At 42.4% G+C, this 27,406-nt stretch overlaps 1 protein-coding gene across 10 annotated transcripts in view; it reads left to right on the plus strand.

Annotated features, from left to right (window-relative positions):
• PHACTR3 (phosphatase and actin regulator 3) overlaps positions 1-27,406 on the plus strand; it is a 197,718-nt gene that overhangs the window by 108,667 nt on the left and 61,645 nt on the right. For 9 of the 10 annotated variants that reach the window (XM_090020750.1, XM_090020746.1, XM_090020751.1 and 6 more), the window contains 2 exons: positions 22,015-22,176; positions 25,168-25,245. In XM_090020750.1, the coding sequence (XP_089876876.1) occupies positions 22,020-22,176; positions 25,168-25,245 (235 nt within the window). In that variant the 5' untranslated portion in view covers positions 22,015-22,019. Of the gene's footprint in view, positions 1-11,161; positions 11,274-22,014; positions 22,177-25,167; positions 25,246-27,406 lie in introns of those variants that run through there. The other variant, XM_090020748.1, reaches the window with a different exon arrangement.

The following is a 27,406-nucleotide window of genomic DNA, read 5'->3' on the forward strand; positions in this document are numbered from 1 at the left end:
GAGGTGATCCTCCCCCTCTGTGCAGCACTGGTCAGGCCGCAGCTGGAATACTGTGTCCAGGTCTGGGCGCCGCACTGCAGGAGGGATGTGGACAGCATGGAGAGGGTCCAGAGGAGGGCCACTCGTATGATCAGGGGACAATAGGGCAGGCCCTACGAGAAGAGGCGACGGGACCTGAACCTGTTCAGCCTCCACAAAAGAAGGCTGAGGGGGGATCTAGTGGCCTGTTACAAACTAGTCAGGGGGGACCAGGAGGCATTGGGGAAGTCACTGTTCCCCCGAGCACCACCAGGAGTGACCAGAAATAACGGTCACATGCTGGCAGAGGGGAGATTTAGGCTAGACATCAGGAGGCGCGACTTCACGGTCAGGGCAGCTAGGATCTGGGACTAACTTCCAAGAGAAGTGGTACAGGCTCCTACCCTGGGGGTGTTTAAGAGGAGGTTAGATGAACATCTTGCTGGGGTCATTTGACCCCAGTACTCTTTCCTGCCATGGCGTGGGGTCGGACTAGATGATCTGCTCAGGTCCCTTCCGACCCTAGAAACTATGAAACTATGAAACTATGATTGCAGCCTATTCCTTTCTTCTAGCATGCCCACATCCCTATTGCAGGTACAGATTTAAAAATTTTGAAAAGGAGTACATTCAAATTCATATTTTAATTTAATTCTGCTTGAGATGGTGATTGGCAGCTTTCTTTTTGTACCATTGAGCCATTGTTCCATGGTTCATTTAGAAAGCTCTGAAAATAGATTTATGCCAAGATATGCTAAACATACAAAAGTAGCAGAGGATGCTGGGACAGGAACAGATCAAGTTCAATGAAATTTTAATGAGCATATGTATAGTTGTATAGGGAGTGGGGGAGGTTAAAATTGAATTAGGATGCAATGCTTTGTAGCACCAGACTAATAAATTAATAATACCTTGTCCCTGGTGGTCTGTCTGTTTGGCTCAGGGCCGACACTGTGGAAATTAATGTTTCTATTACACGTAATCAACATTAAAGGTAAATATCTGCCTTCAAATTTGACTTTTCAGGTATTTGCTAATGGGTATGCGAAACAACTTGTTAGGAAATGCAAAGCTTTCTTATTATAAGGATGATCTCACAATTCATCTAGTGCCTTGGGGGTGAGGGTGGCATTGCTAAAGGCATATGAATCTGAAATATTCAACCAAATTTTTTCATAAAGGGATTGTGGTGGGGGTAGTGGGAGAGGAGGTGGGCAATTACAATGCAGATGCCCATTGCTGCAAGCAGAGTTCAGCCTTTGAAATGGATTTTACTTGAACAAAACGACAACCTAATGAAGTAATTTTTCTCATGGGATTATTTAACACACAGCCTTTCATGTTTCCTGTTATTATATTTGAGTTCGGCAATATAACACAAAAAGCATTGTTATGCTTTGTTTAAAAACAAACATAAAAAAAGAGCCCACGTAAAATATATATCTGATTAGCTTTATCAAAGAATATTGTTTTCCCCACATTTTCTTTGATGTGCAGCTTCCTTAAGGCTTTTAATAATAATTATACTTCTTCAAAGCCCTTTGAAAAAAAAATCAGTTGTGAGATACCTATGTAATACTCTATTTTCATATGCACATTCTGTGCTTATTCCAGGGAGTTCTTTATGTATTTCTGGAGATCATGATTTATTTCCATGTTCATCTCCTATCCTTGTTCTTGCAGTAAAGTCAGTGAGGGTGCCGCATATTTATTACGCTTTTTCCTATTTGCCCCCACATCAAAGCACAGTTGGTATCCATTTCATTGTCATTTTATTATAATGGATCGTTGTTTGTTAATTGCTGACATTGTGCTGGGATATGTGCAAAACATAAAGGAAGATATTGTCCCTGCTCTGTGGATATTCTTAATTGGTACGCAAGGACAGTCAAAGACATGGCATCAGAATGTTTTATCTAATTGAATCAAAGGATCTATTTATGGCTGTTCTAAAAGCCCTATCATTGTGGTATCTGAGATTAGTGTAGTTTCTTTTGCCTAGTATGTAAACGCACTTCTGAGATGCCTCTTCCTCTGTGTTAATGTCAACTTGGATTACACTAATCCAGTACAATCAGTCTTTCTCTATCTAGTTACCTATACGATCTTCATTACTGTAGTATCTGCAGGCCAGACATAGCCATACTTTAGTTAATGGGGAGTTTTGCCATTGCTTTAACTGGGAACACAATCAAATTTGGAGTACCTTAAGGGTTTTCTTAAGGGTTGGCTTGTTGGCTACTACTGTTGTGTATTTTTTTTTGTTTATCTTGGCACCTGGCTAGCTGTTATTTTAATAAGATTGTAAATCATTTAGGGCAGGAACTATTATTTTTTTATTATATGTTTGCTCAGTATCTAGTGTTTGTACAGTAGTATGGGCTCTCTAATGTGTCTGCAGCTCAAATAATACATACAGTAAGGTACACACTGTTTGTTATCCCCATGAGCTCTAGAGGCACACAGGGGGAAATGCTGCACAGACACTGGGCCAAATCCTGCTGTCGTGCACGGGCAAGTATTATGCTGCTATAAGGTAGTTGTGGGGGTGGGCGGCGGGGGGGGGAATCAGTAGTGGGATGCTTACATAATGGTTTGTTCTCATGAGTGAGAGCCACTAGCCATGCCTCTATCTCCTTCTGATGGAAACTGACCCAAACCACCATATTTCCACGTTTATCTTCGATCCTCTTTTGGTAGAAACATCAACGAGGGCTGCACATGTTAATTGCTGTTTGTCTAAATGAATGTAATGCGGAGCAAAATTTATCCTACAGGTTCCAGATAAAGGCAGAGTTTCTCACACTGTTTATAGAGATCCATTGGGTATGAAGGGCTGACACTGAGGAGCACTGAAGGGACTCTAAATTCATCTCACTTACCTAAGAGGTTGATAGGCAAGAGTTAAGGGCAGGGGCGGGCACTTATTTTGGGTGGAGGGCTGCTTGATGAGTTTGGTGAGCTGTTGAGGGCTGCATGGGTAGTCCCACTATCTTGAAATCCCAGCCCAAACCCCTGACCTTTGCCCCCAGAAGTCCCTCCCCTCACCCTCCAGACATACACCTTTTGGGCGGGGGGAGGGGTTGTCATCTTAGACCTAGAAAAAACCCAAATTATACACTAAAGGTCAAACATCTACTATAACTTATTTTAATCCTATTATGAATTAAATTTTTGTCATGCTTTCTGTTTGTGTACAGTATACAGAGATGACTGCATAATATCTCAAAAATAAATTCTTAGTCCTGTATATTGTGGGGGGTGTATGGTGGGATGTGGATGTGTGTGAGGTATGTGTGTATGTGGTGGGGCGTTGGTGTGTGGTAGCATGTGGGGGGATGTTTGCGGGGTTTGTGAGTTGGTGTGGCTGGGTATGGTGAGCATATGGTGGGTATTTGTGGGGGTGTACATGTGGGGGGTTGTGGGGGAGGGTGTGGGTGTGTGAGGGAAGGTTGGAGGGTGTGCTGCCTGTTGCAGCAGCAACAGGCAGGGTGTTCAGGGTGCAGATGCCCGATGGGGCGCAGCTCTGGCCAGCGCTGCACATTGCAGCAAGAGGCACAGCCTCCACCGGGATGTCTGTATGGCTGGTGCTCCCTGCCACTCATGCACAACATCTGTGCTCGCATAGCAGAGGAGGGAAGTCCCACATGCAATCACACAGCATAGGAGAGAAGCCTCCAGCACTGGAGCTGGCTGGTAAGGCTGCGCTGCAGGGGAGGGAAGCCTCAGGGGCCTTCCTGCGGGAGGCAGGAAGATAGTGGACTCCAGCACCTGAGTGCTTCTCTCCTGCACTGCACAGCCCCAGTGGCGAAGGCGGCTGGCTCCAGCACTGGGGCTTTCCTCCCGGCTGTGCAAGTGTGTGTGAGTTGCAAGAAGCGCCAGCAATACAGGTGGCCCAGTAGAGGTTGTACCCCTCGCTGAGATGTGCAGCACTGGCCAGAGCTGCACCCCACTGGGCACTTGCACCCTGAGCCTGATGCTGCTGCCACCACCTGCCAGGCCTGTGCACCATGGGGGAGTGTGGGGGGTCCCCACACCCCCACTCTACGTCACACCCATACCCTGATCATCCGAGCTCTGTGCTGCTGCCAGCCCCATCCCCATGCTTCACGTTCCTGCCCAACTGCAGCTCCTCCCCCGCCACTTCCCCATCTGGTGCCCAGAGCCAGCAGGAGACCAGGGAAGCAGAGCAGGTCCCTGGGGGCTGCAGTAGCAGCAGGCCTGCCCAGAAGTTGCATGCTGGCTGGCTGGGCCCTTCTGCCCATGAGGGTGGGGAGCAAGGCAATAGATGTTTGGGGCTGTGTGTACAGTGGACCCCTCACTTGCACCCTCATGGGCAGAAGGGCTGGGCGGGGCACAATTTGTTGGTGGCTGCTGCGGACCAGAAGAAAATACTTGGTGGGCTGAATCCGGCCTGCGGGCTGTATTTTGTCCACCCCTGAGTTAAGGCCTCAGTGGAGATGACAAAGAAAAACTGAATTGAGGGGTACACTTGGTCTTGTAAACTCGGGACAGGTTTCAGAGGACGTGAACAGGAAAAATAGGAATAGGTTATAATTCCCATCTAGGAAATTCTTAAACACATGCAAACAAGAGCTGGTAAATGTCACAGTTAGCTGCTGTCTTGAAGAAACTGCATGTCGCCAATCCCACAGATAGTCTTTGTGCGCTAGTCACCTGCGTACATGTCTGGAGCCCTCACAAAAGCACAGAACTCATCCTTAATCTCATTCATTCAGGAGATAGGAAAGGAAATGATGTTTGCAGCACGGAGCAGAGAGCTCCCCGGAGACACTGCTTTGTCGCTGTGTTTAAGCTTCTTCCATAAATTTGCCTGCTTGTTTGTGCTGCAAAACTGAAGTTTGTTTATATTCAGTCTGAGAAGCTATGAAAACCATAAAAAATTACATACAAAGAAGTTGAACTGAAAGCTTTTTGTTCAACATATTCCCTGTTCCTTTGCATTTCATGTAACCTTAACGGTGGCAACACTGGCAGCTCCTGTAGTGGGGCTAGAAAACAAGTATTTTCAGTTGTATAACCTCAGCATTTGCAGCAGCCAAGTTATTACCTATTGCAAGTGTAAAGGAAAATGAGTGAATGTCACCAATATTTAGGACTGACATAGGTAAAACTAGCACTTTGTTGTGACCAGTACCATAGATTTACATCATTCATATAAGCATTTGTGAACAACAGGCTAGTGCACAGTGAAAAGGGTAAAGCAACTACTGCAGTACATTCAAAAATTTTTTCAAAATAGAAGGCACTTGTCTGAGCCAATTCCTAACCAGGCTTCTTCTTGTGATTTGGAAATATTTAGGATCATAGGAAAGTAGGGCTGGAAGGGACCTCTTGGGTACATCCCAACAAGCACAAACTTGCAGTTTGTGGAGCCTTAAAGCTGTCTGAGGTGCTGCAAACCGCACGGGGTGCCTGGGCACGTGTTTGCTGTGCTGCTGATTTGCAGTTCAGTGAAGGGCTTTTTTGACACTGGGAGATCCACTGAAAAAAGTGGCATGGCTCATGCAAACAAAAAACCCTGTGCTGCCAAAAAGGGAGCCTGGCTGGCCAGAACTATGCTCTGGCTGCTGGCCAGGCTCTGAGCAGCTGGCTCAACATTGCTGCTGCCCCAGGAGGTCTACAGGATTCCAGGTAAGGCTGCTGGGGCCAGCACAATCCTACCCCACCTGGGTCACTTTGCCACACATTGGAGCGTGTGTGCAGGGACATGCCCGGGCACAAATAGCAGTGGCACAAATATGTATTACTGCTATTTGTTTTGCAGGAAATGTGCACCCTTGCACATGCGTGCTCGTTGGGATACACCCTGTGATGCCATCTAGTACAGCCTCTTGCTCAAGGAATGATTTGTACAGGATTCTTGAAATACAATTTGAAGTTTGCAGCTAGGATTTGAATTACAGGGGAACTAATAAGAGACAACTCCCCCCTCCTCCCCCATAAGATTTTAAAATCATACCTGGGGGAGGGGTGGGGGGGGGGGAGGGATCCTTCAATTTTATTAAGGCATTGTGATGGGCAGTTAAATTTTTTTTGCAGACCACCCCTCCAGAGTCAAACTGTAATTCAAACCCTGTTTGTAGCTGTTCATGTATTAGCAGACAATAACAAGCAGTTTAATTAGTCTACAATAAGGTTCTCTCATCAAAAAGAATAACAATATTAAATGGAATTTAAGCCTTTTTTTTTTTGCACTTATTTGAAATACATTCTCTTTAAAAATAGAGAGAACCATTGTAATGATCACCTATGAGTTTGAAGATTTGCCTTAAACTGTGGCTAATTATCTTCCTTGTCTAGGCTGTGGGGAAAAAAACATCCTGGTGATGTCTCATGAAGCTACAAACTGATACCACTAAGACCCTGATCCTGCACTGATCTCTAGACATAGTTCCCCTAAGTAGAGTACTATGCCTCTGGATAGGTACAGAGCTCTACCCTCACAGATGCAGGTCCAAGATTAAAGCCTAAAAGAGAACATAAAAGGCACATGAATGAGCTGTTCTCAGCTTTGGCCACAGCACTGGTATAATTTAATAAAATAATTTATAGTTCTGCAAAACAATCTGACTTCAGTGGGTTGCATATTCTTTGTTATCTCAAATTTCTTTTAAGATAAGGTGTCTCTTGCTGATGGAGTCTGTTAAAATACATACCACTCAAGTATAAGAAAATATGAAGATCAGTTCAGAGCACTAATATTCTAGCCGTGTTGAAATATAGACTAAGATGCCACATATATAAAGGCAGGCAGTGTACCAACAGAAGCCCATGAATAAGTCATACTTTCCAAGGTCTACCGTGGAAAAACTATATACATTTAAAACAAAAAGTATATTATAGCATTATAGTTTCTAGGGTTGGAAGGGACCTGAGCAGATCATTGAGTCCAACCCCCTGCCACGGCAGGAAAGAGTACTGCGGTGAAACGACCCCGGCAAGGTATTCATCTAACCTCCTCTTAAAGACCCCCAGGGTAGGAGCCAGCATCACTTCTCTTGGAAGTTGGTTCCAGATCCTAGCCGTCCTGACTGTGAAGTAGCAACTCCTGATATCTAGCTTAAATCTACCCTCTGCCAGCTTATGACCATTATTCATGGTCACTCCTGGTAGTGCACAGGGGAACAGGGACTTCCCCAGTGCCTTTTGGTCCCCTCTGACTAGTTTGTAACAGGCCACTATATTGTATACCTGAGATGCATTTTCTCAAAATGGATAGTATAGTCTAAGGGTAGAACTTGCAAATGCACTTCAAAGGACTTTGGGTCCTAAATCTCATTTTCAAGTGTCTTAGGAGCTTAAGTCCTAGCGGAAGTCAGTAACCCATAACTAGATCTTAGAAATTTTAGACATGTACTTAAGTGCCTTCCTGCACTGAGCTATGCAAAGAAAGATAAATATGAAATATGAAACCAAGATACTGGGCTTTCTTGTCCAGGATACTGCATCATCATTTCCTGTTGATGTTAAAACTCTTTTGGTATTCATCATGAGAGTGGCACTGGTTTCCCTCCAGCATAACCCAATGACAGTGCTTGGTATTGGCCAGAAAAGGGTGCTGTGATTTAAGGGTATTTCCTCTTCTGCTTGAAATTTATCTAACAGAAAATGTCAGTGTTTTAGGTTTAACTCAAGGTATTTTGTTTCCTCCAGCTGAACACAAGTCATTGGAATTCTACGTTTACATTTTGCAAAGGAATATTTTTTCATTATGATAGTCTCTTTCTTGTGTGTGTGTGCTTACAAAAAGGATATAAGCCCATTTGATTAGAGAGTCACCAAAACTATCTTACTTCCAGAATGGCATCCATTCTGGTCCAAGGAAAGGGCTAATTATCTTCATTCCCAGGTAAAGACAGAGGTATAGAGAACCGTAGCTCAGCATCTAACAAAAAGACTTATTACAGAGAATGCTTGTTGTCCATCAATGAAATTATATCCAGAGGCAAGGCCTGGGGAGGTGGAAATATGCACAGACCATAGCAGTAGGATTTTCTTCAATAGATAGAATAAGGTCTACTTCGTAGTCTGTTCTGGTAAGAACTTTGGAGAGATCAATAACTTGGCCAACAACTCTTCATCTGTCTCAGCATTAGGAGAGTGAGGAAACATAGCAGTTTCTTAGTTGCTTTTCTCTTCTTGACTGCCAGGCGATGCAGTGTTAGTACCCAAGTAGCCTGGTAAAGTCAAGTCAGGGAAGAATGAAAAGACCAGAGGGCTGAAATCCAGAGGGTCAAGATGCTGCCAGAAATGAGGAGTTAGGGAATCTAGGATACCAGGAGCAGCCAGGCAGAAACAAAATGGGCTAGGATAGGAGTGGGGAACAAGACAGGATCTGGAGCCACAAGTTCATCAGGATACCTAGAGCATTGGACACCAACCGTGAAGACTTAACTCTTACATACCAAGGCTAAAGCTACAGAACTCTGCCATTCTACACCACATTAGCAGTATTTCCACCATACTATGTACAGGGATGACCACAGATTCTAGCTATATAGTTTTTGTAAAGTAGCAGCATCCTTATGTGAAATTGTTGTGAGAGCTGCTTATGAAACGTTGCATGGGGAAATATTTTGTGAATATTTTCCACTTTCATTCCTTGCATTAGAATGGCCTTAGAAACAGGATGTGCTCTTTTGGTCAAACAGCAATAACAAATAAGGACTAACAACTTCTTTCAATGTTGGTTGCTAATGGATAAAATTTGCAAAAGCACCAAGGAATTTGCAAAACGCAGGAGAGCGCACAAAACACCAGCAAACTCTCCCTATGCCTACAGAAGGGTGTTAGTGTCTGAAAGCTTGCAAAGAATTTTTTCAATTATTTAGTTGGTTTAATAAAAGATATGACATCTACCCAAAGGACCTTGTCTGCCAAGGAATCATAGGCACTTTTGAAAATGTTGTCTAGGGCAGTGGTCTCCAAACTTTTTTGATCGTGCACCCCTATCAGTAAAATTTTTTTGAGCACGCACCCCAAATATATGTATATTTATATAAATATTCATCTAAATAGAAGTTCTAATATTTTCTTCCCGCACCCCAGTGGATCATCTTGCACACCTCCTGGGGTGCGCACACCCCACTTTGGAGACCACTGGTCTAGGGTATATGGGTTTTGGAGATGGCAACCGTAAGATTAGCTTTAGCATTGCCATTCAGTCAGAATAAGGACCCTAAAGGATTCGCATTAATATTTTAACACGCTCAGGATTTTAAGTTTAGGAGTGTTACAGTTCTATTACAGTCATGTTTTCAAGCCCTGACCTGAGCCTGAAGATACTAAGTTAGAGTAGAAAATGTGAACTTTATTGTGAGATGCGACAGCTGAGTACAGCTGCAGCCTCTTTGGAGCTGTGCACTGTCTGGCTCCTCTCTTTTTGTCTGTCTGTGTTGAGAGTAGTGGTGATGAAGAGGGTCATGGCTCTTTACTGATGAGCATTTTTGAAGACCTAAGTGTAATTGCTTTTTTGAAAAACATTCACAGGCTTGAGGTAAGAGAGCTACTGGACAAAGCAATCGTTTTAAAATTGCCTTAACAATGCTCAGCCTTGAAATATTTTCCTCAAGTTGATGTTGTTCTGTGTACACTCTATTATGCAATCTGTTTAAGGTATTTATTCAAGTGCAGGAAGTGGTATGTCTGCAAGAAGGATTTCAGCATAAAATCTAGGGGACACTAGCCTTACAACAAAGGCCTACAGAGGGCCTAATTTGGACTTTATGCTAGATTGGTGTAGAGTGAGGCTTTAATTTGGCTCATAGTTTCCAGCCTATTTATATCTATCTTTCTGGATCAATGCTCTATTTCATCTTGTGCCTTTTTTGTAGTCTTAAATACTGTGAATACCTCCAAGACCAGTGATCCTGTAAGGCATAGTATGCCTGAATAATGCCCCAAGGTCATTGATTTTTACACACTTATTGGCAGTGGGTAGTTGAACAGAGGATGTGGAGCTTAGGAGGAACCAGTAATAGTACAAAAGAAGGTTGAGGAGAATTGAGTTTCACAAGGAAAAGCAAAATAAAGAAAAGAAAGAACATTTTCTAGTAGATGCAGCAGTAGCATAATAGTGGGGTAAGTGGAATAAACTGGGTCTTGCCATGCATGTGAGAGGGGAAAAAACACAGTACATTGGATAGGCCCATAATTGTATAGGCCATGGAGCTTTGATTCTCTCTCTCTCTGATTTACAAGTTTAGGATGAATATTAAATTGAGAACTGCCCATATGTCTGGCAGACATTGGCTGCTCTTGGCAGAAAGAAAGAGACAAGATTAAACAGATGGGTTTCTGAAAGATTAATTCTCTTCCTTTTTCAGGAAAAAGGATTTAGAAACATTTTAGTGACAATCCTTTTCCTGACTTGTTTTTTAGCATGGAGTTCTGAGATGAACAGCTATGTACTTCAATGCAGTGTTTTTCCTGTAAGATGTACCTGGCAAGAGATGCACAATCACTGCAGCAGTTCTGGGAGGTGCTTTCTAGAGAGTAAGAAATGAAAGCTGCTTAACGCTGCAGATTCCCCCATGGGGCCATATGTGCCTAATTTTAACATCTCTTGTCATAAGATTGCTGTTAACTACACGTATGCAGGTGGTAGAATAGTGCTTCTGCGAGCAAGGTAACAGCTTTACTGCTTTCAACAATCAAGGGCTTTTGTGCTTGAATTTGTGCAGTCATGTAGAGTGCTCCTTCTAAGAAAGGTATGTGGGATGCACTCAGCCTGCCATTAATATGTTCAGTCACCTGCTCCTGGAAAAAGCCAGGGATCACAGGCTGTTAAATGGGGAGAGAGGAAGGAACGGAATAAGAACCACCTAGTGTAGCGCCCTAGCACTTGGAAAGTTTGTGATGGAAAGCCTCTTCTCTATAACAAAGACATCCACACCATTGTTCCTGTTGCAGAGGGTCAGAGGGTCTGCAGTGTAGGCTTTTCAAGGGAAGCTGTAGTGTAAAGGAGCATTCTGCATTGATGTGGCATGGGGTGTTTTTTTAGGAAAATCAGAAAAGAGGGTAGGGGCTTAAAAGTGGTTGTTCACAGCCCTGGATTCCAGATTGGGGGTGTGAGGAGGGGAGAGGGCTACCTCACCTTGTGGTACTGTTTTATTTTGTTTTTTTCTCCTACCAGGAATCACAGCCCTGTTTGCTGGCTGGCCAGATTCTCACTGGGTAGTGCAATACATGCAAATGCCAAGCTTCTCCTGTCAAAACAAGATGTCATGCAGGTGAAGATAATTGAATTAGCTGTGATTATATAAGGATTCTTCAGTGATTTCATTTTCTTGCAGGCATTCAGTTTCTCTCTTCCCCAGGTATACAGGAGGAAGTCACATTGTAAATTATTTCAGGCAAGCAGTGAAAAACTTATTTTGCTAATGAACTGCTAATGTTGTACCATGCATTATAAATCATAAGAAGTGCTATTGGGACTTGACACATTGATCCAAAAGGCATGAAAGATTCCCGATTAATTTCTTTGCACCTCAGCTCATACAGTGACAGTAATGCTGTTAAGTGATAATGTCAACTTCCTGGAAGAACATTTTCCCAAAGTAATCACAAGTGTCCAATAGATATGGTATATCTAGGAGATTTAGCTGGAGTTGCCACTTATTCATACTCTTTTTTTTTTTTTGTTGAGGGACATAATCTGTTACTTTATCTGAGCTAAAACTGTTTCTGAAATCTAAATTCCTTGAAGGGAAGCTCAGTGTGACAGAATGGAAATAAAACGTTCCTGACAAGGACAGCCCCTTCCCAATGCCCACAGCTTCCTCCCCCTGCCCCCTTCTTCCTTCAGTTCAGATTAAAAAACAGCACGAACCTTTAACTTAGCATAATAAAGATGGGTGAAAATTATGGGAATCTAGACCTGGCTGAAGATGGAAATGGTAGCCCTGCCTTAGGAGACATAGGAAAGAGAAGCAAGGCAAACACAGTGACTTGTGCTTCTATGTAGAGCTATATGAAATTCCAACCCAGGCAGGATGCTGACGGCATGGCTGGGACTACTATGACTATAAAACAGCTCAGTCTTTGTGGATGCTCAGGGCTGTTTTTTGCATGGTGTTCATGGAGGAATCAGTTCCCTTCTGTCATATTGCCACTCTTTATAGTGTTTTCCCTGAGCCCTTATGTATGTCCAAGAGCTTGAACTCTGCTCAAATTTACTAGGCCAGAATCATCCCTGAGGTATCTCCACAATGACATAGTTATCACACAGATGAATTTGGCCCATGGTGTGTCTGTTTCTATTAACTTTTATTTTAGAGAGACTGAGCTGTGGGGTAAGAAAGTCTGAAATAGGAAACCTTGAACAGACAGCACCTTAAAGGAAAGCACTACTACAACATTGCAAATAGATATACAAGGAGCAGAACCATCCACACCTGCCTGTCTGCCAACACATGTGCCTGGCCACCTAATATTATAACAGTTCAGACTTGAGCTTGAGCTCCTACACAGCTAGCTGCCATTATTTTTCTACTGCAAAAAATAGGATCCCACAGTGTTGAATCCATCCAGCATTTATCATTCAGGCCTCAGTTTGCCATCATGTTCAACTGTTATTATACATACCCTGCATTCTATAAATATGTGGAGGTGGGCAGAAAACCAAATTTTCTGTTTTAAGAAAACTGCAGAATTTTCTGTATCTTTTCCATTTCAAAAGAAAGCAAAACATTTAAAAACTTCCTATAAAATGAAATTTTGAAAATTTCATTTTGGGCTAATCAAAATGCTTCATTTTGAAAACAGTACAATGTTTTGTTCTAATTGCTCCTTTATACAAATCCATTGTTATAGCACATAAATTAAAAACAGCTGAAACCAAGAAGGAATTTCAAAGCAGCAAATCAAAATGTTATGTTCTGAAAATGTTGAAACCAACTGTTGCTTTCCCCCTAAACAAAATTTAATCAAAATCAAGATATTTCTGCAAATTATTTTACTTATGACAAATCAGCATTTTCCAAAAGAAACTTTTGTCAGACATTTTCCAACCAGCTCTGCCAACAAGATTCTCTATTGTTAAGCTTGGTTAACTCGGATGTAACAATACAGATGGTTCACCAGGTCCTTCAAGTCATTGAGCTTCTTCCCTGGCCAACTGGATTTCACACTTTAGCTAGTGCAGTTTAGCTTTCCTGATTTAGTCCTTCCTGTTCATGGGACTCTGGTTTAAGTTCACAGGTTCCCTTCCTGCCACTGCTTTTCTCCTTAAACTCAACACAGTTCTCATGTCACACTCCAGAGCTAGGTGACCTCATGGCATTTTCTGCCCTTTTCATGTCTTCCTCCACTTGATGAAAAACACCCCCTTCCTATACAAACAGCTTTTTCAGGACTCCTGGTCACTTTATCAGGCACAGACATAGCAGTGGGCATTGAGGAAGACAGGCTCCTCCTTACTGTCATTTTTAGAAATGAAAATGGACTGTAGACAACCCAGACTTTAACACTGATAAGGCATGACATAGATGCCCCCATATCAAAAGCCTGAAGGCCAGGACAATTCCTCCCACGCTGGGCAAAGGGTTTGCTCATCTAAAAGGGAACCTCCTCTTCCATTTTTAACTCTGCTTCTGAGGTGCAAAGACAGAAGCAATGACAATACAGGGGAGAGGCTGCAGTGCTGCATTACAAACCAATTGATCAAAAAGCAGAGCACGCCTTGCCTTTCCAATTTGCCTGCAGCTCTTGTCTGCTGTGTTATTTTTAAACTACCTGCAGGTTGCAGATTTTCAGGCCTTTTCTCTCAGTAATACACAGGGGAGTTATCAGGCAGAACTCCAGTCACCAGGAATAGAAGTTATCCAAATGTCCAGTCTATTAGCATACAGGCCCCTTGACTCAGGAAATTCAGGAGGCTCACTTCCTCCGTGCAGCTTTGCATACTCACAACAATACTTTGCACATGCACCTACAGCCCCTCTCTGCAGCAAGACCAGCTGAGGTTCCTGATGGGCTTAACAACCATACAGTAATTCAGGGTGTGGAAGCTGTAGTTGCTGTAATCAGCAGCCTAGGGATCAAACTACTGTCCTCTTTGGCTCAGCAGGAAAAATCTAAAAAAAAAAATAAGAAAAGCCAGCCTACAGAATCCAGACACTTAGGTGCTCAACAGAGTTAACACCCAAGATTGTAACATCTACAGGAGATTTTGCCAGGATAGCTCTTGTCTTCTCAGATAGGAAAGACTCCACAAGCATTGTAGCATGATATGCCACCAAGAGTTCCTACAGGTTTGGGGCTGACAGGAAGAAGGGTCTTATTTTCAGTCTAAGCAAATCACTTTTAAATTAACAAATCACTCAGACCAGTGGACTTCTCTGTTGGAGGTAATCTGGAAAGGTGGTGAATACCTGCTACTTCAGGAAGTCAGTAGGAATCATCAGTACTTAGCCCCCCTGAAATATCAGACTTTGCAGCTTTATCTTCTTTATTCAAACAACGTAATTCTGATCTGACCTCTAATGCTCTTAAGTTAGCAGTTTTCTTTCTTCTTGCCTGGTTTATTCTGTATTGGTTGTTTTAGACTCCCTTCTATCGCTCTGATATGAGATGTCGTAAGCGTCAAAAACATGCAGAGGATCAGGCTGATTAACAGAGCTTTTATGTCAATGAGGATATTTCTCCATTTTTTGCAACATATTCTGTAGCATTTGGTGCTGGCCACTGCCAAAGAAAAGCGTTGGCTTAGAATGACCAATGGCCTCATTCAGTATGGAAATTTGTGTGTTATAAAACACACTCCTACTTATTACCTAGCCCCCATACAAAGAGTATATGACAGGGTGGGATATAAATGTTTAACTTGCAATAGCTCCACAAATGGCTATTTCAGAGCAAGGGGGTTCCTTTTTAAACAGGTTTCAGGTTGTGATACTTGTCTAGCGTCTTACTGATGCAAGTCATAACAGACTTCTCCAGTCCACATTTCTGGCATTCCCAGAGCTTGGGACCATTACTTTTTGGCATAGTCCTAAAAGTCTGGAAAACAAATTTTATCTCATGCAAAATACTGATATTTTGAAAATTGCTTCATTGGTGTTGAAGGCACTTGCCTGGGACCTGGGATACTTGCCTTCATGAGTCAAGCCAGAGCTGGGACTTGAACTTGGTTTTGTGAAAAGCTTTCCAACCAAATCTACTCAAAGGGCCATGTACTGACCACAAGAAAATGGCCAGGCAGATTTGACTGGCCCATCTAGCTCCTGGTGGAAGAACAGTCACTGCTCTTACCTATAAGAAGTTCCTTCAGTGGGCTCAAATGTTTGCATTATTTTCATGCCCTTCTACACTAGATTATTCTTTAAGCTGTTGTTCCTGTTTTGGAACCTGATTTGGCTTCCAGACATTGCCTACATGTTCTATCATAGGTGCCACCTCAGAGGGCTCCAGGGCTCAAGCACCCACCAAAAAAATTAGCAGGTGCTCAGCACCCACAAGCCACATTGGGCGAGACAAGTTGAAGTAAAGTGCTGCCTCTTTGGGACATGTGTGGGGCTCGGTATGAGAATGCAAAACAAAAAAAAAGCACCCACCAGCAAAAAGCAATGTTGGCACCTATGGGCGCCTATACATGTACATTGAGGCTGCTCTAACATGCTGTAATTACAGTGCATTGGAGCAGACTCCAGTGCCATGTGTGTCAGCTTCCTGTTGCTGAAAAATGGTGGTGGGGGAGCTCATTCAACGAGCTTTAGTTAAAGCACCCCACCACCATTTTTCAACGTGGGGACGCTGATACACGTGACATAAAAGGCACTTTAATTAGAGCAGCTCTCAAAACTGCTTTAATTAAAGTGCCCTCCCCCACCTCCCGCACCACATCTATAAATGCCTTATGTGTTCTATAGACTCAGGCTATCAGATTTAATGGAAAAATAACCATGTTATCCCACATTATAGTTATTATAATTAAAATATTGACTGAAGATTCAAGAATGTGCTGAACAATTTACAAAGCATCCTGAGAGTTGGCAAGCCTTAACAGTCTGCTGGCTGCATGATTTGGCTAAAATTTAGGTGTGCATGCTACTTCTGTTACCACTGCAGTATATGAGACTTGCTTGTTTTTTGTCTTATAGCCTTCCTATCTCCCTTTCATGTGGTTCTCATTGCCAGGGAGACTATTTGCTTGTTATTTGTGACTTCAGGACATCTGTCTTACTTTGTCTCCATCAAATTTTATTTTTGTCCATCTCAGTTATACAATGCAAAATCTGAGAATGGTATACAGTAAGAATATGGCAGGTGATTAAAACATTTGCCTCAGAACTGTATGTATCTTGTGGCAAGTGTGTGTATTGCTAAAGTTAGAAAGCACATCAAAGTCTGCATTGGAAGATTTGTTTTATACACCCTAAAAGAATTCTCCCTTTTACAGTCTTCATCCTCTTTGTTTATATTTCAGGGAATTACAGTCAGAACATAAAGGGCTAACTCCTTGAGTCTTGTTCAGCTATACTAGTAGAGGATAAGAGGGTTTGGGGGGTGGTGCCCTTATACTCCCTGGTCTACCAGACAAACAGCTCTGGTGCAGCACCCAGCTGACAGTAGTCTTAGGGTAATACTAGCTTATGTCTGCTGGAATACCTTCCAGGGCTGTTTGGTTATGCCAGAAAACAAAAGGGCCAATTTCCCTGCATTGCCAAAGCTTCCGCCACTCCATCAAAGTACAAACTTCCCTGTCCATTTGTCATTCTCATACTTGTGCTCTTTACCAGTCCTCATCTCCTGCCCAAAGCTCTCTAGCTTCACTCCAACTGCTGCATCTTTTCTTCGCCTTGGGTATGTCTACATGTGCATTTAGGTGTGCATAAATGTAATGAGGATTAGCTTAATGCACATTAAGGCAATTTAGGCTCGCATTTACATGTACATGCATTAAAGCATATTAATGCCATCTGTGAGGACTGACATGGGACTAAAGTTAGCCCCAAATCAGTCCTTACACAGGCGTTAATGCACCTTAACACATCTACACACACATTAATGTGCTTTAGCTATTTGCGCCTAAATTTGATAACTGCTTAGGTGCGAATAGCCTAAAATCGCCATTTGTAAGGTGCATTAAGGGCACGTACGTGTAAACGTGCTCTTAATGTGCCTTCAGTCGGGCTAAAGTGCCTTAAATCGGCATGTGTAGATGTGCCCCCTGAAGTATGTCTTTTTCAACAGCAACCCTCAACACGTCCCTTCTCAGTAGCTTGTTCTGCCATACCCTTCTCATTTTTTCCTAGATTGCTATTCAGCAGACTTGTTACTATGAACAGCAATGCTCGCTCTTGGTGCCTTTCCAGTTGTCTTTATAAACTCCTCACTCACTGCTGTAGGCTCTGCAAGAGATGCTAGGGTAACAAGTAAGCTCTGCAAGAGATGCATGGAGTTTGGGCTGAGGTTTATTTCCCAGGCATGCCTTGACTCCCTGGTATCAGATAAAGATGCTACAGTGATATTATACTAGAAGCAGTCAATAAAACACATGGGTGATGCTTAAACCACTTTGCAGACACCTAAATCCTGAATGAACTGCTGCAGGGTCAGCAACTTGCCAAGATACTATCTAAAAATCAGCCACTCATTTAATCTCCACTTATATGCTTGAGAGACTCCCGGGACAACAGGAATTGCTCAAGCAGCAGTCTGCAAGTGTATAGCCAAGGACAGGCATGGCTTGGTGGAGGTTGTCCTGACCTCCATAGTATCTTCCAGTGGTGAGGATACAATTTCAAGCCTTGCGAATGAGATAGGCTACTTGTGTAAATGCTTATACTCCTATTACAGTGGCTGTTGCAGGAAGGGCTAAATGCCTATTTCAGTTGTTTCTGTTACAGCTTTAAAATAATTCTAATAGCATATCCAATTTGCTATTTTCTGTTCTCAGTGCTGTCTCTTGTAATGAGCAGTTCTAATGGCTAATAGGTTCATTTTCATTATGTTTTTCATTTCTGAATATATAATTGGGGAAAAATAAAACAAGTGATGAGATTCTTGCATGCTACAGCACTTGAAAGGCTGAAAAACTTCAGTCTTCCACACATACTAGTATGCCTCACTGTTTGTTTCAGTTCTTAACTTCCTAAAGGCAACTTCCAGACTACAGTGAACAAAGTCCATTTTGGGTGGGCAGCATTCTTTCGAACTCTGGACATACAAGGTACACAATCTCAGTGCTTCATGCATCCATAATACTGATCTCCTTTGTAAAGCACTTTGAGATCTACCAATAAAAATGCTATATATGAGAGCAAGGCATTATCATTATGGAATAACTCACATATGTCTTAGGCAAAAATGTTTGGGCATCAGTTTAAAAATACAAAATCTAAATTTTACTCTTGTCAGTTAAATTGAGTTTTGAATGCCACAAGAACAAAAGAAAAGATATTTAACTACCTTCTGTTGTTCTTTTGTGAGTAACAAAACTCATATTTTGTGCATTACAAGAGGAAAATTGTATTTGGAGTCAATGGGCATCTTTCTCTTGTCAAAACCTTCACATACTGGCCACAGATACTCACAGAGTGTTTTAGAAAATATATTCTCTACATAAACTACAACTGACATACGGCTCTCAGTGGGAGAAATAAAAAGGTGTAAAAAAACCCCAACTAAGCAAATTCCTGCTTTTGTTAAAAGTGCAGTTGGAATTTTAATGTCCACTCAAAACTGTAGCATTTCAGTGGTGAAAACTCTTTCAAGCTCTGTGGAAGAAGGCAAAAGATGCTTTAACATGTTTTTAAAACAATGCATCTCTTCCCTTGATTTACCTGATTTAACTTTGGTTCTACAACAGAACAGTGTTTCAGGAACCAGTAGTTATGTTCAGGGAAGTTTGACTCCAGAGTTACTCCTTGATTCACTTTACCAGCATGTTGACTTTGAATAGCAGAGTAGAATTAGCATTGTCCCATGCAACCCCTCTTAACAGTAGATGAGCAAGTTGCACCAATATATAAATAGCAGTATCAGGAATGTCACATGTTTTATTATTTCACTGTGTGCACCGAACAACAGTTCTGCTGACTAATATGCTAACCAATATGGATGTATTCAACTGCAAGTCTATAAGGCAAACCACTAGTAAAAAGTGTTTAATACTAATAATTAAAAAAAAAACATGAAAAAGAAGAATGCAATTTTATCCTGCTGTGTTTAGCAATCTTTTTAAAATTATTTCCTGTTGGAAATCCCCACCTGTCACAAAAAACAAACCTGTAATATACCGTGTATAGTTTTCTTATCCAGCATTCACAAAGAACATTATAATGATTTTATTATTCCAGAGAGAAATGACTTGGTAATGCATAGATGGTCATGGCTCCACATTGCTCATATAAATGGCTAGGGGTAGTTGAGCAAAATTTGCTAATAGTCTTATAACTGACATGGCTGGGTGACTGGTGGTGGCATCACTTTTGACAATTATAATTGGGTGTCCATATATACAATGCTATCAGTATTCTCATTTATGGAACTGTGCTTTTTCCCTGTCATGACACAGGCTGGAAGATGTCTATCGCCATTCAGTCTTCGCTGTTACATGTCATATTAAAAAAATGAGTGGGCAGGGAAAGCCAAAATACTGAAAACATATAAACCAGTTCTCCTACTGAACCATATGAAGTCATATGTTTTGGCTGCATGAAAGGAACTACAGCATTTTCCTTCGCTTGTTTAAGGAGCATATTTGTGTAATAGTTGTTGGGAATTTTGCTTAACTACTTACAACATTCCAAATAATCTATTTCCATACATAAAAGTCTGAGTTCACTGAAGGCCTGTAGTACTTATGTGAGGAGAGGGCATTTACAAGGGTCAAGTAAATGCCCATTTACTAGGGATTGGGGACATCATTTGGAGTCAGAAACTCATAAGGGAAAAATCCCAGGTTTCATCACAGATCCTGTCTGCTTTTGGGGAATGTACTTGGATATACACTTTCCAGAATGACCAGCTGTTGCAGGGACTTAACCTAGAACTAGCTGGGCCTGACTTAAAGAAACACTGAATGTCCACAGTTTCTCCTGAAGTCATGCATGCGGCTCTGCAGGTGCTCAGCATTTCTGGAGAGAGGTCTTAAAACAGGCACCCCAAATCTGTACTGCCTTTTAAAGCCATTTAGTTCATCTCTGTCTCAGCTTCCCCATCACCAACACAAAGGTACCTACCGCAGCGCAATTATGTGATTTTTTGGTCAACACTTTAAAGATCGAGAGCTGGATAAGGACTATGCTATTGCCCTGTGATTATTATTACAAAAACAGTCTGTCCACCTGAGGTGTCTCTGTGCCCTCATAACCACGGTATCAGAGCATCTTGCAGTTATGTTTCCCCTCACTTTGTGCGGCACGTGCGTTCCTGGAAAACAGGGCGTAACTCAAACTCGTGTTGAAGGAACCCACTTTACAATGTAACAAACAGGGATATGTGCCAAGACCCTGACTGTACTGATCCCCACCCCCATTTCTACCACTTGTACAAAGCAATTGTGGTGCTCACCGACAGCAGACAGTGCACACCAGCACAGGGCACTGCCATAACAGGGATGGTGACTACAGAAACACGTCTTGCGGGCAGCGAGCGAGGAGCACGGATCCACGCAGGAGACTATTTATCTGCCCGCCACTCCCACAACGCACCTCACAAAGCAGCCGACCGTGGTCCTCCGCCACACTGATCGCAGAAGGGCAAATTTACCTCACGCATAACAAATTGTTGGTATAAAGAGGGTCATCGCGTGAAGGCGAATTCGCACATGCAGAACCCGCATAATGTGAGGGAAACCTGTAATTTACTTACCCCCCAGAGGAAGTCCTATTATCTCCACACGCTGAGGCGCAGAGAGAGGGGTCACGCAGGACACCTGGGGCAGCTCAGGGGTCTGGGCTGAGGTAGCTGGCACGTCAGCCTAGCGCCCTCATCGCCAGCCTTTCCTTTCTCCTCAGGTGAGCTCTGGCTATCTGCGTGTGAGGGGAGCTGGCACAAGGCCCCTCTTTTCCTTTCACCCCCCGTTGGGTCCCTTCAGAAGAGCACAGACTCCAAGGAGGCCCACACGCTCCCACAGGGCCGCACGCATCCATCCAAGTGCTTTGGCTGGACTAACAGCCTGGCAGGGGCTTCTCATGTAGAAAGCACCAGCTGGGAAGCACCCTGAGGAGGGAAGCAAGGGTATAAGGTATATCCCTCCTGTGGGCTGAGGGAGGGCTCTTTCCCAGTGGGACTTGCTGTCAAGATGGGTGTCTGGCATGGGCTGGCAGGAGAGGTACACGTTCAGCTGCCCATCCATCCCTCCAGCATGCTCCTCTGGGGGTGTCCCTGAGAGAGGGCAGCGACGGGGCCACTCAGATGCTAGGTGGTCGGCGAAGTGCCCTCCAAGGCAGTGCTTCTCAACCTTTTTTGTACCAGGACTCATTTGTAAACATCGATAGCCAGTCCTAACCCTGTGCCCTGCCCCCCAACCAGGCCTCAGCTCCCCAGTTTGTGGGGCAGGGTGTGGGGGTGGGACATGGGGGAGCTCTGCCAGCCTGCAAGGGACAAGCCACAGTTTCCCATGCTTTTCTCCTTTAAAGGACAATTCATTTTAAAGTTTGCTGATCCATTTTGAGAGTTTGTTTGTGACCCCTTCATATATTTTCATGACCTCCTTTTGGGTCTGGACCCACGGGTTGAGAAACGTGGCTCTAAGCCACATCTCCGCAGTACAAACAGCCATGCTGGCACAAGGAGGTTTAGCTTGGGTTCTTTGCTTCTGGTTCACCTCCTTTAGAGACTAAAATGACTCCCCCCTCCCTCCCACCACCACTTGTTTTGCACTACTTAGCCTGATAGATACCTAAATTGAATGCACTCTTCGCTGGAGTAGTTACCATAAATCTCCCCTTATTAAGCCTATCATGAAGCACTTGGTCTTATATTCCTCTCACCATTGGCTTTGTTCTGTGTTTACCCTCTTAGATGAGATGGAGCAGTCCCCGGCAATGCGTTCTGACTATCTGGTCTCAGGGATTAGAACTCCACCAGTGAGAAGGAACAGCAAGTTGGCAACACTGGGCAGGATCTTCAAACCGTGGAAGTGGAGGAAAAAGAAAAATGAGAAGCTAAAGCAGACGTCAGCAGGTAGGATGAGTGTGACGGCTTGACTCTGCGCAAACCAAAGCGCAGCTTGAGAGGAAAAATAAGACGAACTGGCAAGTTATTGACAACCTGATTCTAAAAGTAATCCCTAAAATTGGGCCTGCTGTGGATTCAGGGGTTCTTAGACCAGAAGGGACTATCGTGATCCAGCTCCCTGCATAACAAAGCACAAAATTTCAAAGAAATGAATTTCAGCTTGCTTAAAGTGGACTTAATTGAGCAGGCAGTCCAGACTGAAGAAGCTACATTATGTCCCTAGTTTCTGCATTTATAAGGGATCGCATGCAACAGCATTAACAAGGATTGCTCATTTATAGGCTGAGGAGAGATACCCATACTTCCATTGGAAAGTCTTTTATATCTAAACAATACCATAAACCACCATTCAGTAAGTGTTACTGAATGTGACTGAGTACCAAAGTCTGGCTCTTCAGTTAAAATGAGTACAGGAAAGGCTTCAAAGCTATTTTTTGCAGCCTACCCATAATCCTTAGAAAGTCCATTACTTGGATGTGGCCCAGTGCCAGGCATGTCTCCAAATAGTTACCATCTGATGTCTCTTTGGCAACCTCTGTAAAGTATGTTAGTGCTAGCAATCCAGTCCTAGTTGGGAATTTACACTGAAAACAGCCACATCATCGTAAACAATCCTTACATTGACAACTAGTAGAGAAGTAGTGGATTAACTTACATTCACACACCTCCAGGAAACACATATTCCATATCAGCATTAATGCATATCAGTTGAAGAACTTTGCACATCAGTGGGGAAAATTGCGCTGCTCCTGTGCTGGAGGTATGAGCTTGGATGTATGGTGGTATGAGTCTAATACTTTGCATTAGAAATTAAACAGTAAACGAAGAGGACTTTTTTAAGTGCCAGAAAAAGTGGATTGTACAGGTAAGGTATTGGACAAAAACATGTGCTGAATTATAAACAGAGAACTGATGATGATATCTGCTTGAATAGTGACATCATCCAAAGCTTTGCACCCAAAAAGTATCCCTACAATGAGAGGTGTTTATTTTTTCATTTTTCTAGGCACTCCTTTTTGACATATTGCATTCAACCTATTTTCAATTCCCATTTTGGTGACAGAAATCTATCAAGACCCCTAAACAGAGCATGTTGTCATTGCTGTGCCTGATTGGGCTCAACTTTCCAGCAGCAAGTGGCAGATGCTCTGTTGTAGAAATGCTTACTGGAAACTGGGGTGACAAAGTGTGAACTCTCTCATCTCAAAAGACATCCCTAGTGCTCAGCATAGAAGCAGAAGTCACTTGTTTCTTCTAAGGGGCAAATGATTGCAAAGGTGGATGTAAGATGGTTGTCTACAACATGCTCTGTGGAGACCACATGAAAAAGAACGTACTTCCCAATACTGCTTCATAGTCTCAGTATCAAGGCTACAGTAGCTTTCACGTGTTTAGCATCTCCCTGTCCTTCCTTATATCTATTGTTAGTCTCAAATGCAGTAGCCAACCCTCAATCCACAGCCTCTCCCCTAATATATTTCTACTTGGGGACACAGGAAGCTGCCTTTTTATGGAGTATAAAAGTGCTGCACACTCCTAGCGAGAGCTTCTGGCATCCAGCTTCTCTCCTCTTGTATATTATGCAAGAAAGGATGTGTTCAGCATTTGCCCCAAAGTACAGAAGCTGAGGTCCTCAGAGAAGAGACGACATACTGTTCTCTTCACCATTCTCAACACTATGGAGCTGCAGTTTTCTGCTGGTTTCACAAAATCTCTCAACCTCCACAAGAGAAGGCTGAGAGGTGATCCTGTGGCCATCTACAAACTCATTGGGGTTGGGGGGGAGAACAGCAGGAAATAGGGGATACGAAGTTTACCAGAGCACCCATCAGGGTAACTAGAAACAATGGCCACAAACTGAAGGAGAGCAAATTTAAATTGCACATCAGGAAAAAATTCTTTACAGTGAGTGTTGCCAAAATATGGAATACGCTTCCAAGGGAAGTGGTGCTGTCTCCTTCCTCGGAGGTATTTAAGAGGAGATTGGACAAACACATGGCTGGGGTCATCTGAACCCAGCATGCTTTCCTGCCCAGGGCAGGGGGTCAGACTCGATGATCTAATAAGTCCCTTCCAACCCTAATAACTATGACATCTATGAAACATGGTTCCAATTCTTGATTCCTATCAGAGTTATTCTCCGGCTTAAGGCAGCTAATTCATCTGATTCCCAGAAGGGACTGATGCACAGAATGGAAGATAGAGAGGAAGGGGAAAAAAAAGAAGGAACAAGTAGTTTTGAAGCCCCTTCTGCATTTGGCAAGCAATACCAGCTGGTGATTTGTTTGAAAAATTCCTAAGCAGGGGAGGGCTTGTGCATGAAGGTCAATCAGGTGAAATAATATATTGGTAACAGATGCTTATACAAAGCATGTGGTATGACAAAGAGACAAAGCAGTAGTGGGCAGAAAGTCTTGAGGAGCGTGGAGCTTTTGGCTTCCCCTACGAATCACAAATATTGAACAGTTTTATAATCCCCTGTAGAGGGAGGTTTGAGCCCCACCCTAAATCTGAACATCTCCTGATCTGGGAGTTTTAGATTCAGATCCAGGCAGCTGGCATCTCTATCACCAATGCACATAACCAAAACACTGCACTGAAACAACCTTGAATTTTGACAGAGGATATGAACATGGTTGTTACGCCTCTTGGTATATCTTTGTACTTTACAAAGTCCTGTGTCTTCAATTGGCCATTCAACTATGGCTTTAATGATGAAAAAAGCACTGAACTGGCCAGTTAGTCAAAATGCAGCCCAGCATTAAAACTACACCTCTAAAATTCTCTGTGGTCCTTTCCAGGTCCACTCATTAGCATAATGCATTTGCGACTAGTCACCATTCACCTGTTGCAGTTTTCCCACTGAATTTCTGTACCTGACTATTTCCATCCATTGTTTCCTCTGATTTTTCTATGTTATGCTACCACCTTCTGCAGTGTTAGAGAAGAAGATTACAGCAAGGCAAGGTCGGGATGAACTCATTAAGAAAGGTCTTCTGGAGATGATGGAACAAGGTAAGTAAAAGCTATCTTCCTTTTTATTGTAGTTCTTATTTATTTACTTATTTATTTTTTTCACTGTAGTTCTCATTCATGCAAATAGGAAACACATGGCCATGAGGGGAAAAAATGTGATCAGCCTGAACAATCATTAAGTCACATTCATTCTGAATATAACTCAACATAAACAGTATTAGTTTGGGTGTTTCTCCATCTTGGGTACAATTCCAGTTATGCAAGCATGAAGTCAGTGATGTAGGTTTTATGCAATTACAGAAAACTGCCAAGAAACTCAAAGCTTAAATGATTGTAACACCAAACACATAGATACATTCAGCAAAGTTAACTAGTACAGACTATTTATAGAATGATGTTAAATCTAGGTTTTCAGTTGTCTTTAATGTCAAGCAGGTTTAGTACAAGACACAATATCATTATATCAGTCCTTCATGCACAGAGAAAAGTGAGAGTTGGTGCTGTTGTTTTTAAAGCGTCCTGAATACAAAAGAAGTTCAGAAGCAGTGACTAGAGATAAGAGGGTAAAATGCCACAGACCTGCACAAAGGACTGCAATTCTATTAGTTACTTGTCTAAAGCCCCAAGCAAATGCTGCTAGGAGAGAAAAAGACAGGTTCCTGAGATGGTTTAGGCTTCTACCAGATAGCGTGGGTCCTAGCATCAGATACCCAACTTTGTATATGCATTTTCCCTAAATATAGCTAAAATAAATTATCTTTGGTTCAGGAACTTTATCAAACTTCATGTTATCATGGAAAGGGCGGGTGTGGGGAGGAAGAGGATGTAGAGGGTAGGGGGAAGAGGCCTGCTGAATAATACCAAGCTGAGAGAGATAAAGAATATTTATTAAAACCAACAGGAACAAAAATGATTTTGCCTTGCTTAAAAAAATTGAAAGTCTATAAATAACCCAACAAAATGACACTTGATGATATTATATTTGACTGCAACTGAAAAAATAGAGAGTCAGAAAATAAGCATTTGTAATTACAGTAAAATTATGCATGTGTATTTCATATGCATTTTACATATAAGATCTAAAAGCTACTGAATGGCTAGTTTATTCTGGTAGAAGTTTAAGAATGCTTATCGTTAAATATGATTAATAGTCTGTTGAACTGTTTTTCCTTCATACCAGGCAACTACTTAATCCCTTATCATCCTGATGATACTAGATAGACATAAGGCTAAGAAATTTGCAGTGTATATAAAAATTTTGAATGCACTATGAATTTGAAGTTATAGCCTTCTAAAAACAAGCAAAGGAAAATTATGTAGAGCACATCAAAGGCATTACTAGTATTAGATCAGCTTTTGACTTGTTCTCAAGAACAAGTTGAAAATAAAACTTAAGAAGTTACATATTGAAATCATTTTTGAAAGATAAAAGAAAGAACCAAATAAGCCTAGTTCAATAAACAGTGACCAACAAAAATTTAAAAGTTGCCTTTCAGCGGTTGGTTGGAAATGGACTGGTTTATTTCTTCTTTCCTCCTTGTCTCTGTTACAGTTACATAGGGTTCATAAAAACATCAGGCAATTTTACAATGCCACACCATTGTCTAGAGAAGAGAGTCTGAATAATGGTCAAGCAAAGGACAATGTATGATGCTAAAAATTATTCTCTTCCAACACAATAGATATTTTGAATCTTAAGGGTCCTTTTATTGTCTTACATATGCAGTATACTAAATCCTGTTGAAAATTGCCCCAAATGTCTTGTAAAAACTGATCATAATCCGACTCAGATTAAGGCAAAACTGCAGCAGTGGCATCCTCATTTTTTCAGATTAAATCTGTTTTTTTTTTTATGAATGCTCACTGCAATAATTTATAGTTGTTAAAAGGAGAAGTATTATGCTAAATCTCTAAATTCCAGGCTTCTCTTTGTGACTTAACTCTGCTACGGGTGACCTGGTTCCTGTTCTCTATACTAAACTAACACAAAACAGAGAGACAGCTTGAATCTGAAAAATCGGTGAAGCCCTGTCACCCAGCAATGGCACGATCTGTTTCTGTAGTGTACCCACTTGGTAACTAGCATGCTGCACTGCACACCAGCCTACAGAAACTGTGAGCTACTCTTAACTGGGCTCAGCCCAGAATAGGAGCTGGTGAAGAAACTGCATCACTTCAGGGATGGCTTGGAAGGAATCGG

The sequence above is a fragment of the Crocodylus siamensis genome, chromosome 10 (genome assembly GCF_052110815.1).
Source record: "Crocodylus siamensis isolate JL-2025a chromosome 10, ASM5211081v1, whole genome shotgun sequence".
NCBI classification, from domain to species: Eukaryota; Metazoa; Chordata; order Crocodylia; family Crocodylidae; genus Crocodylus; species Crocodylus siamensis.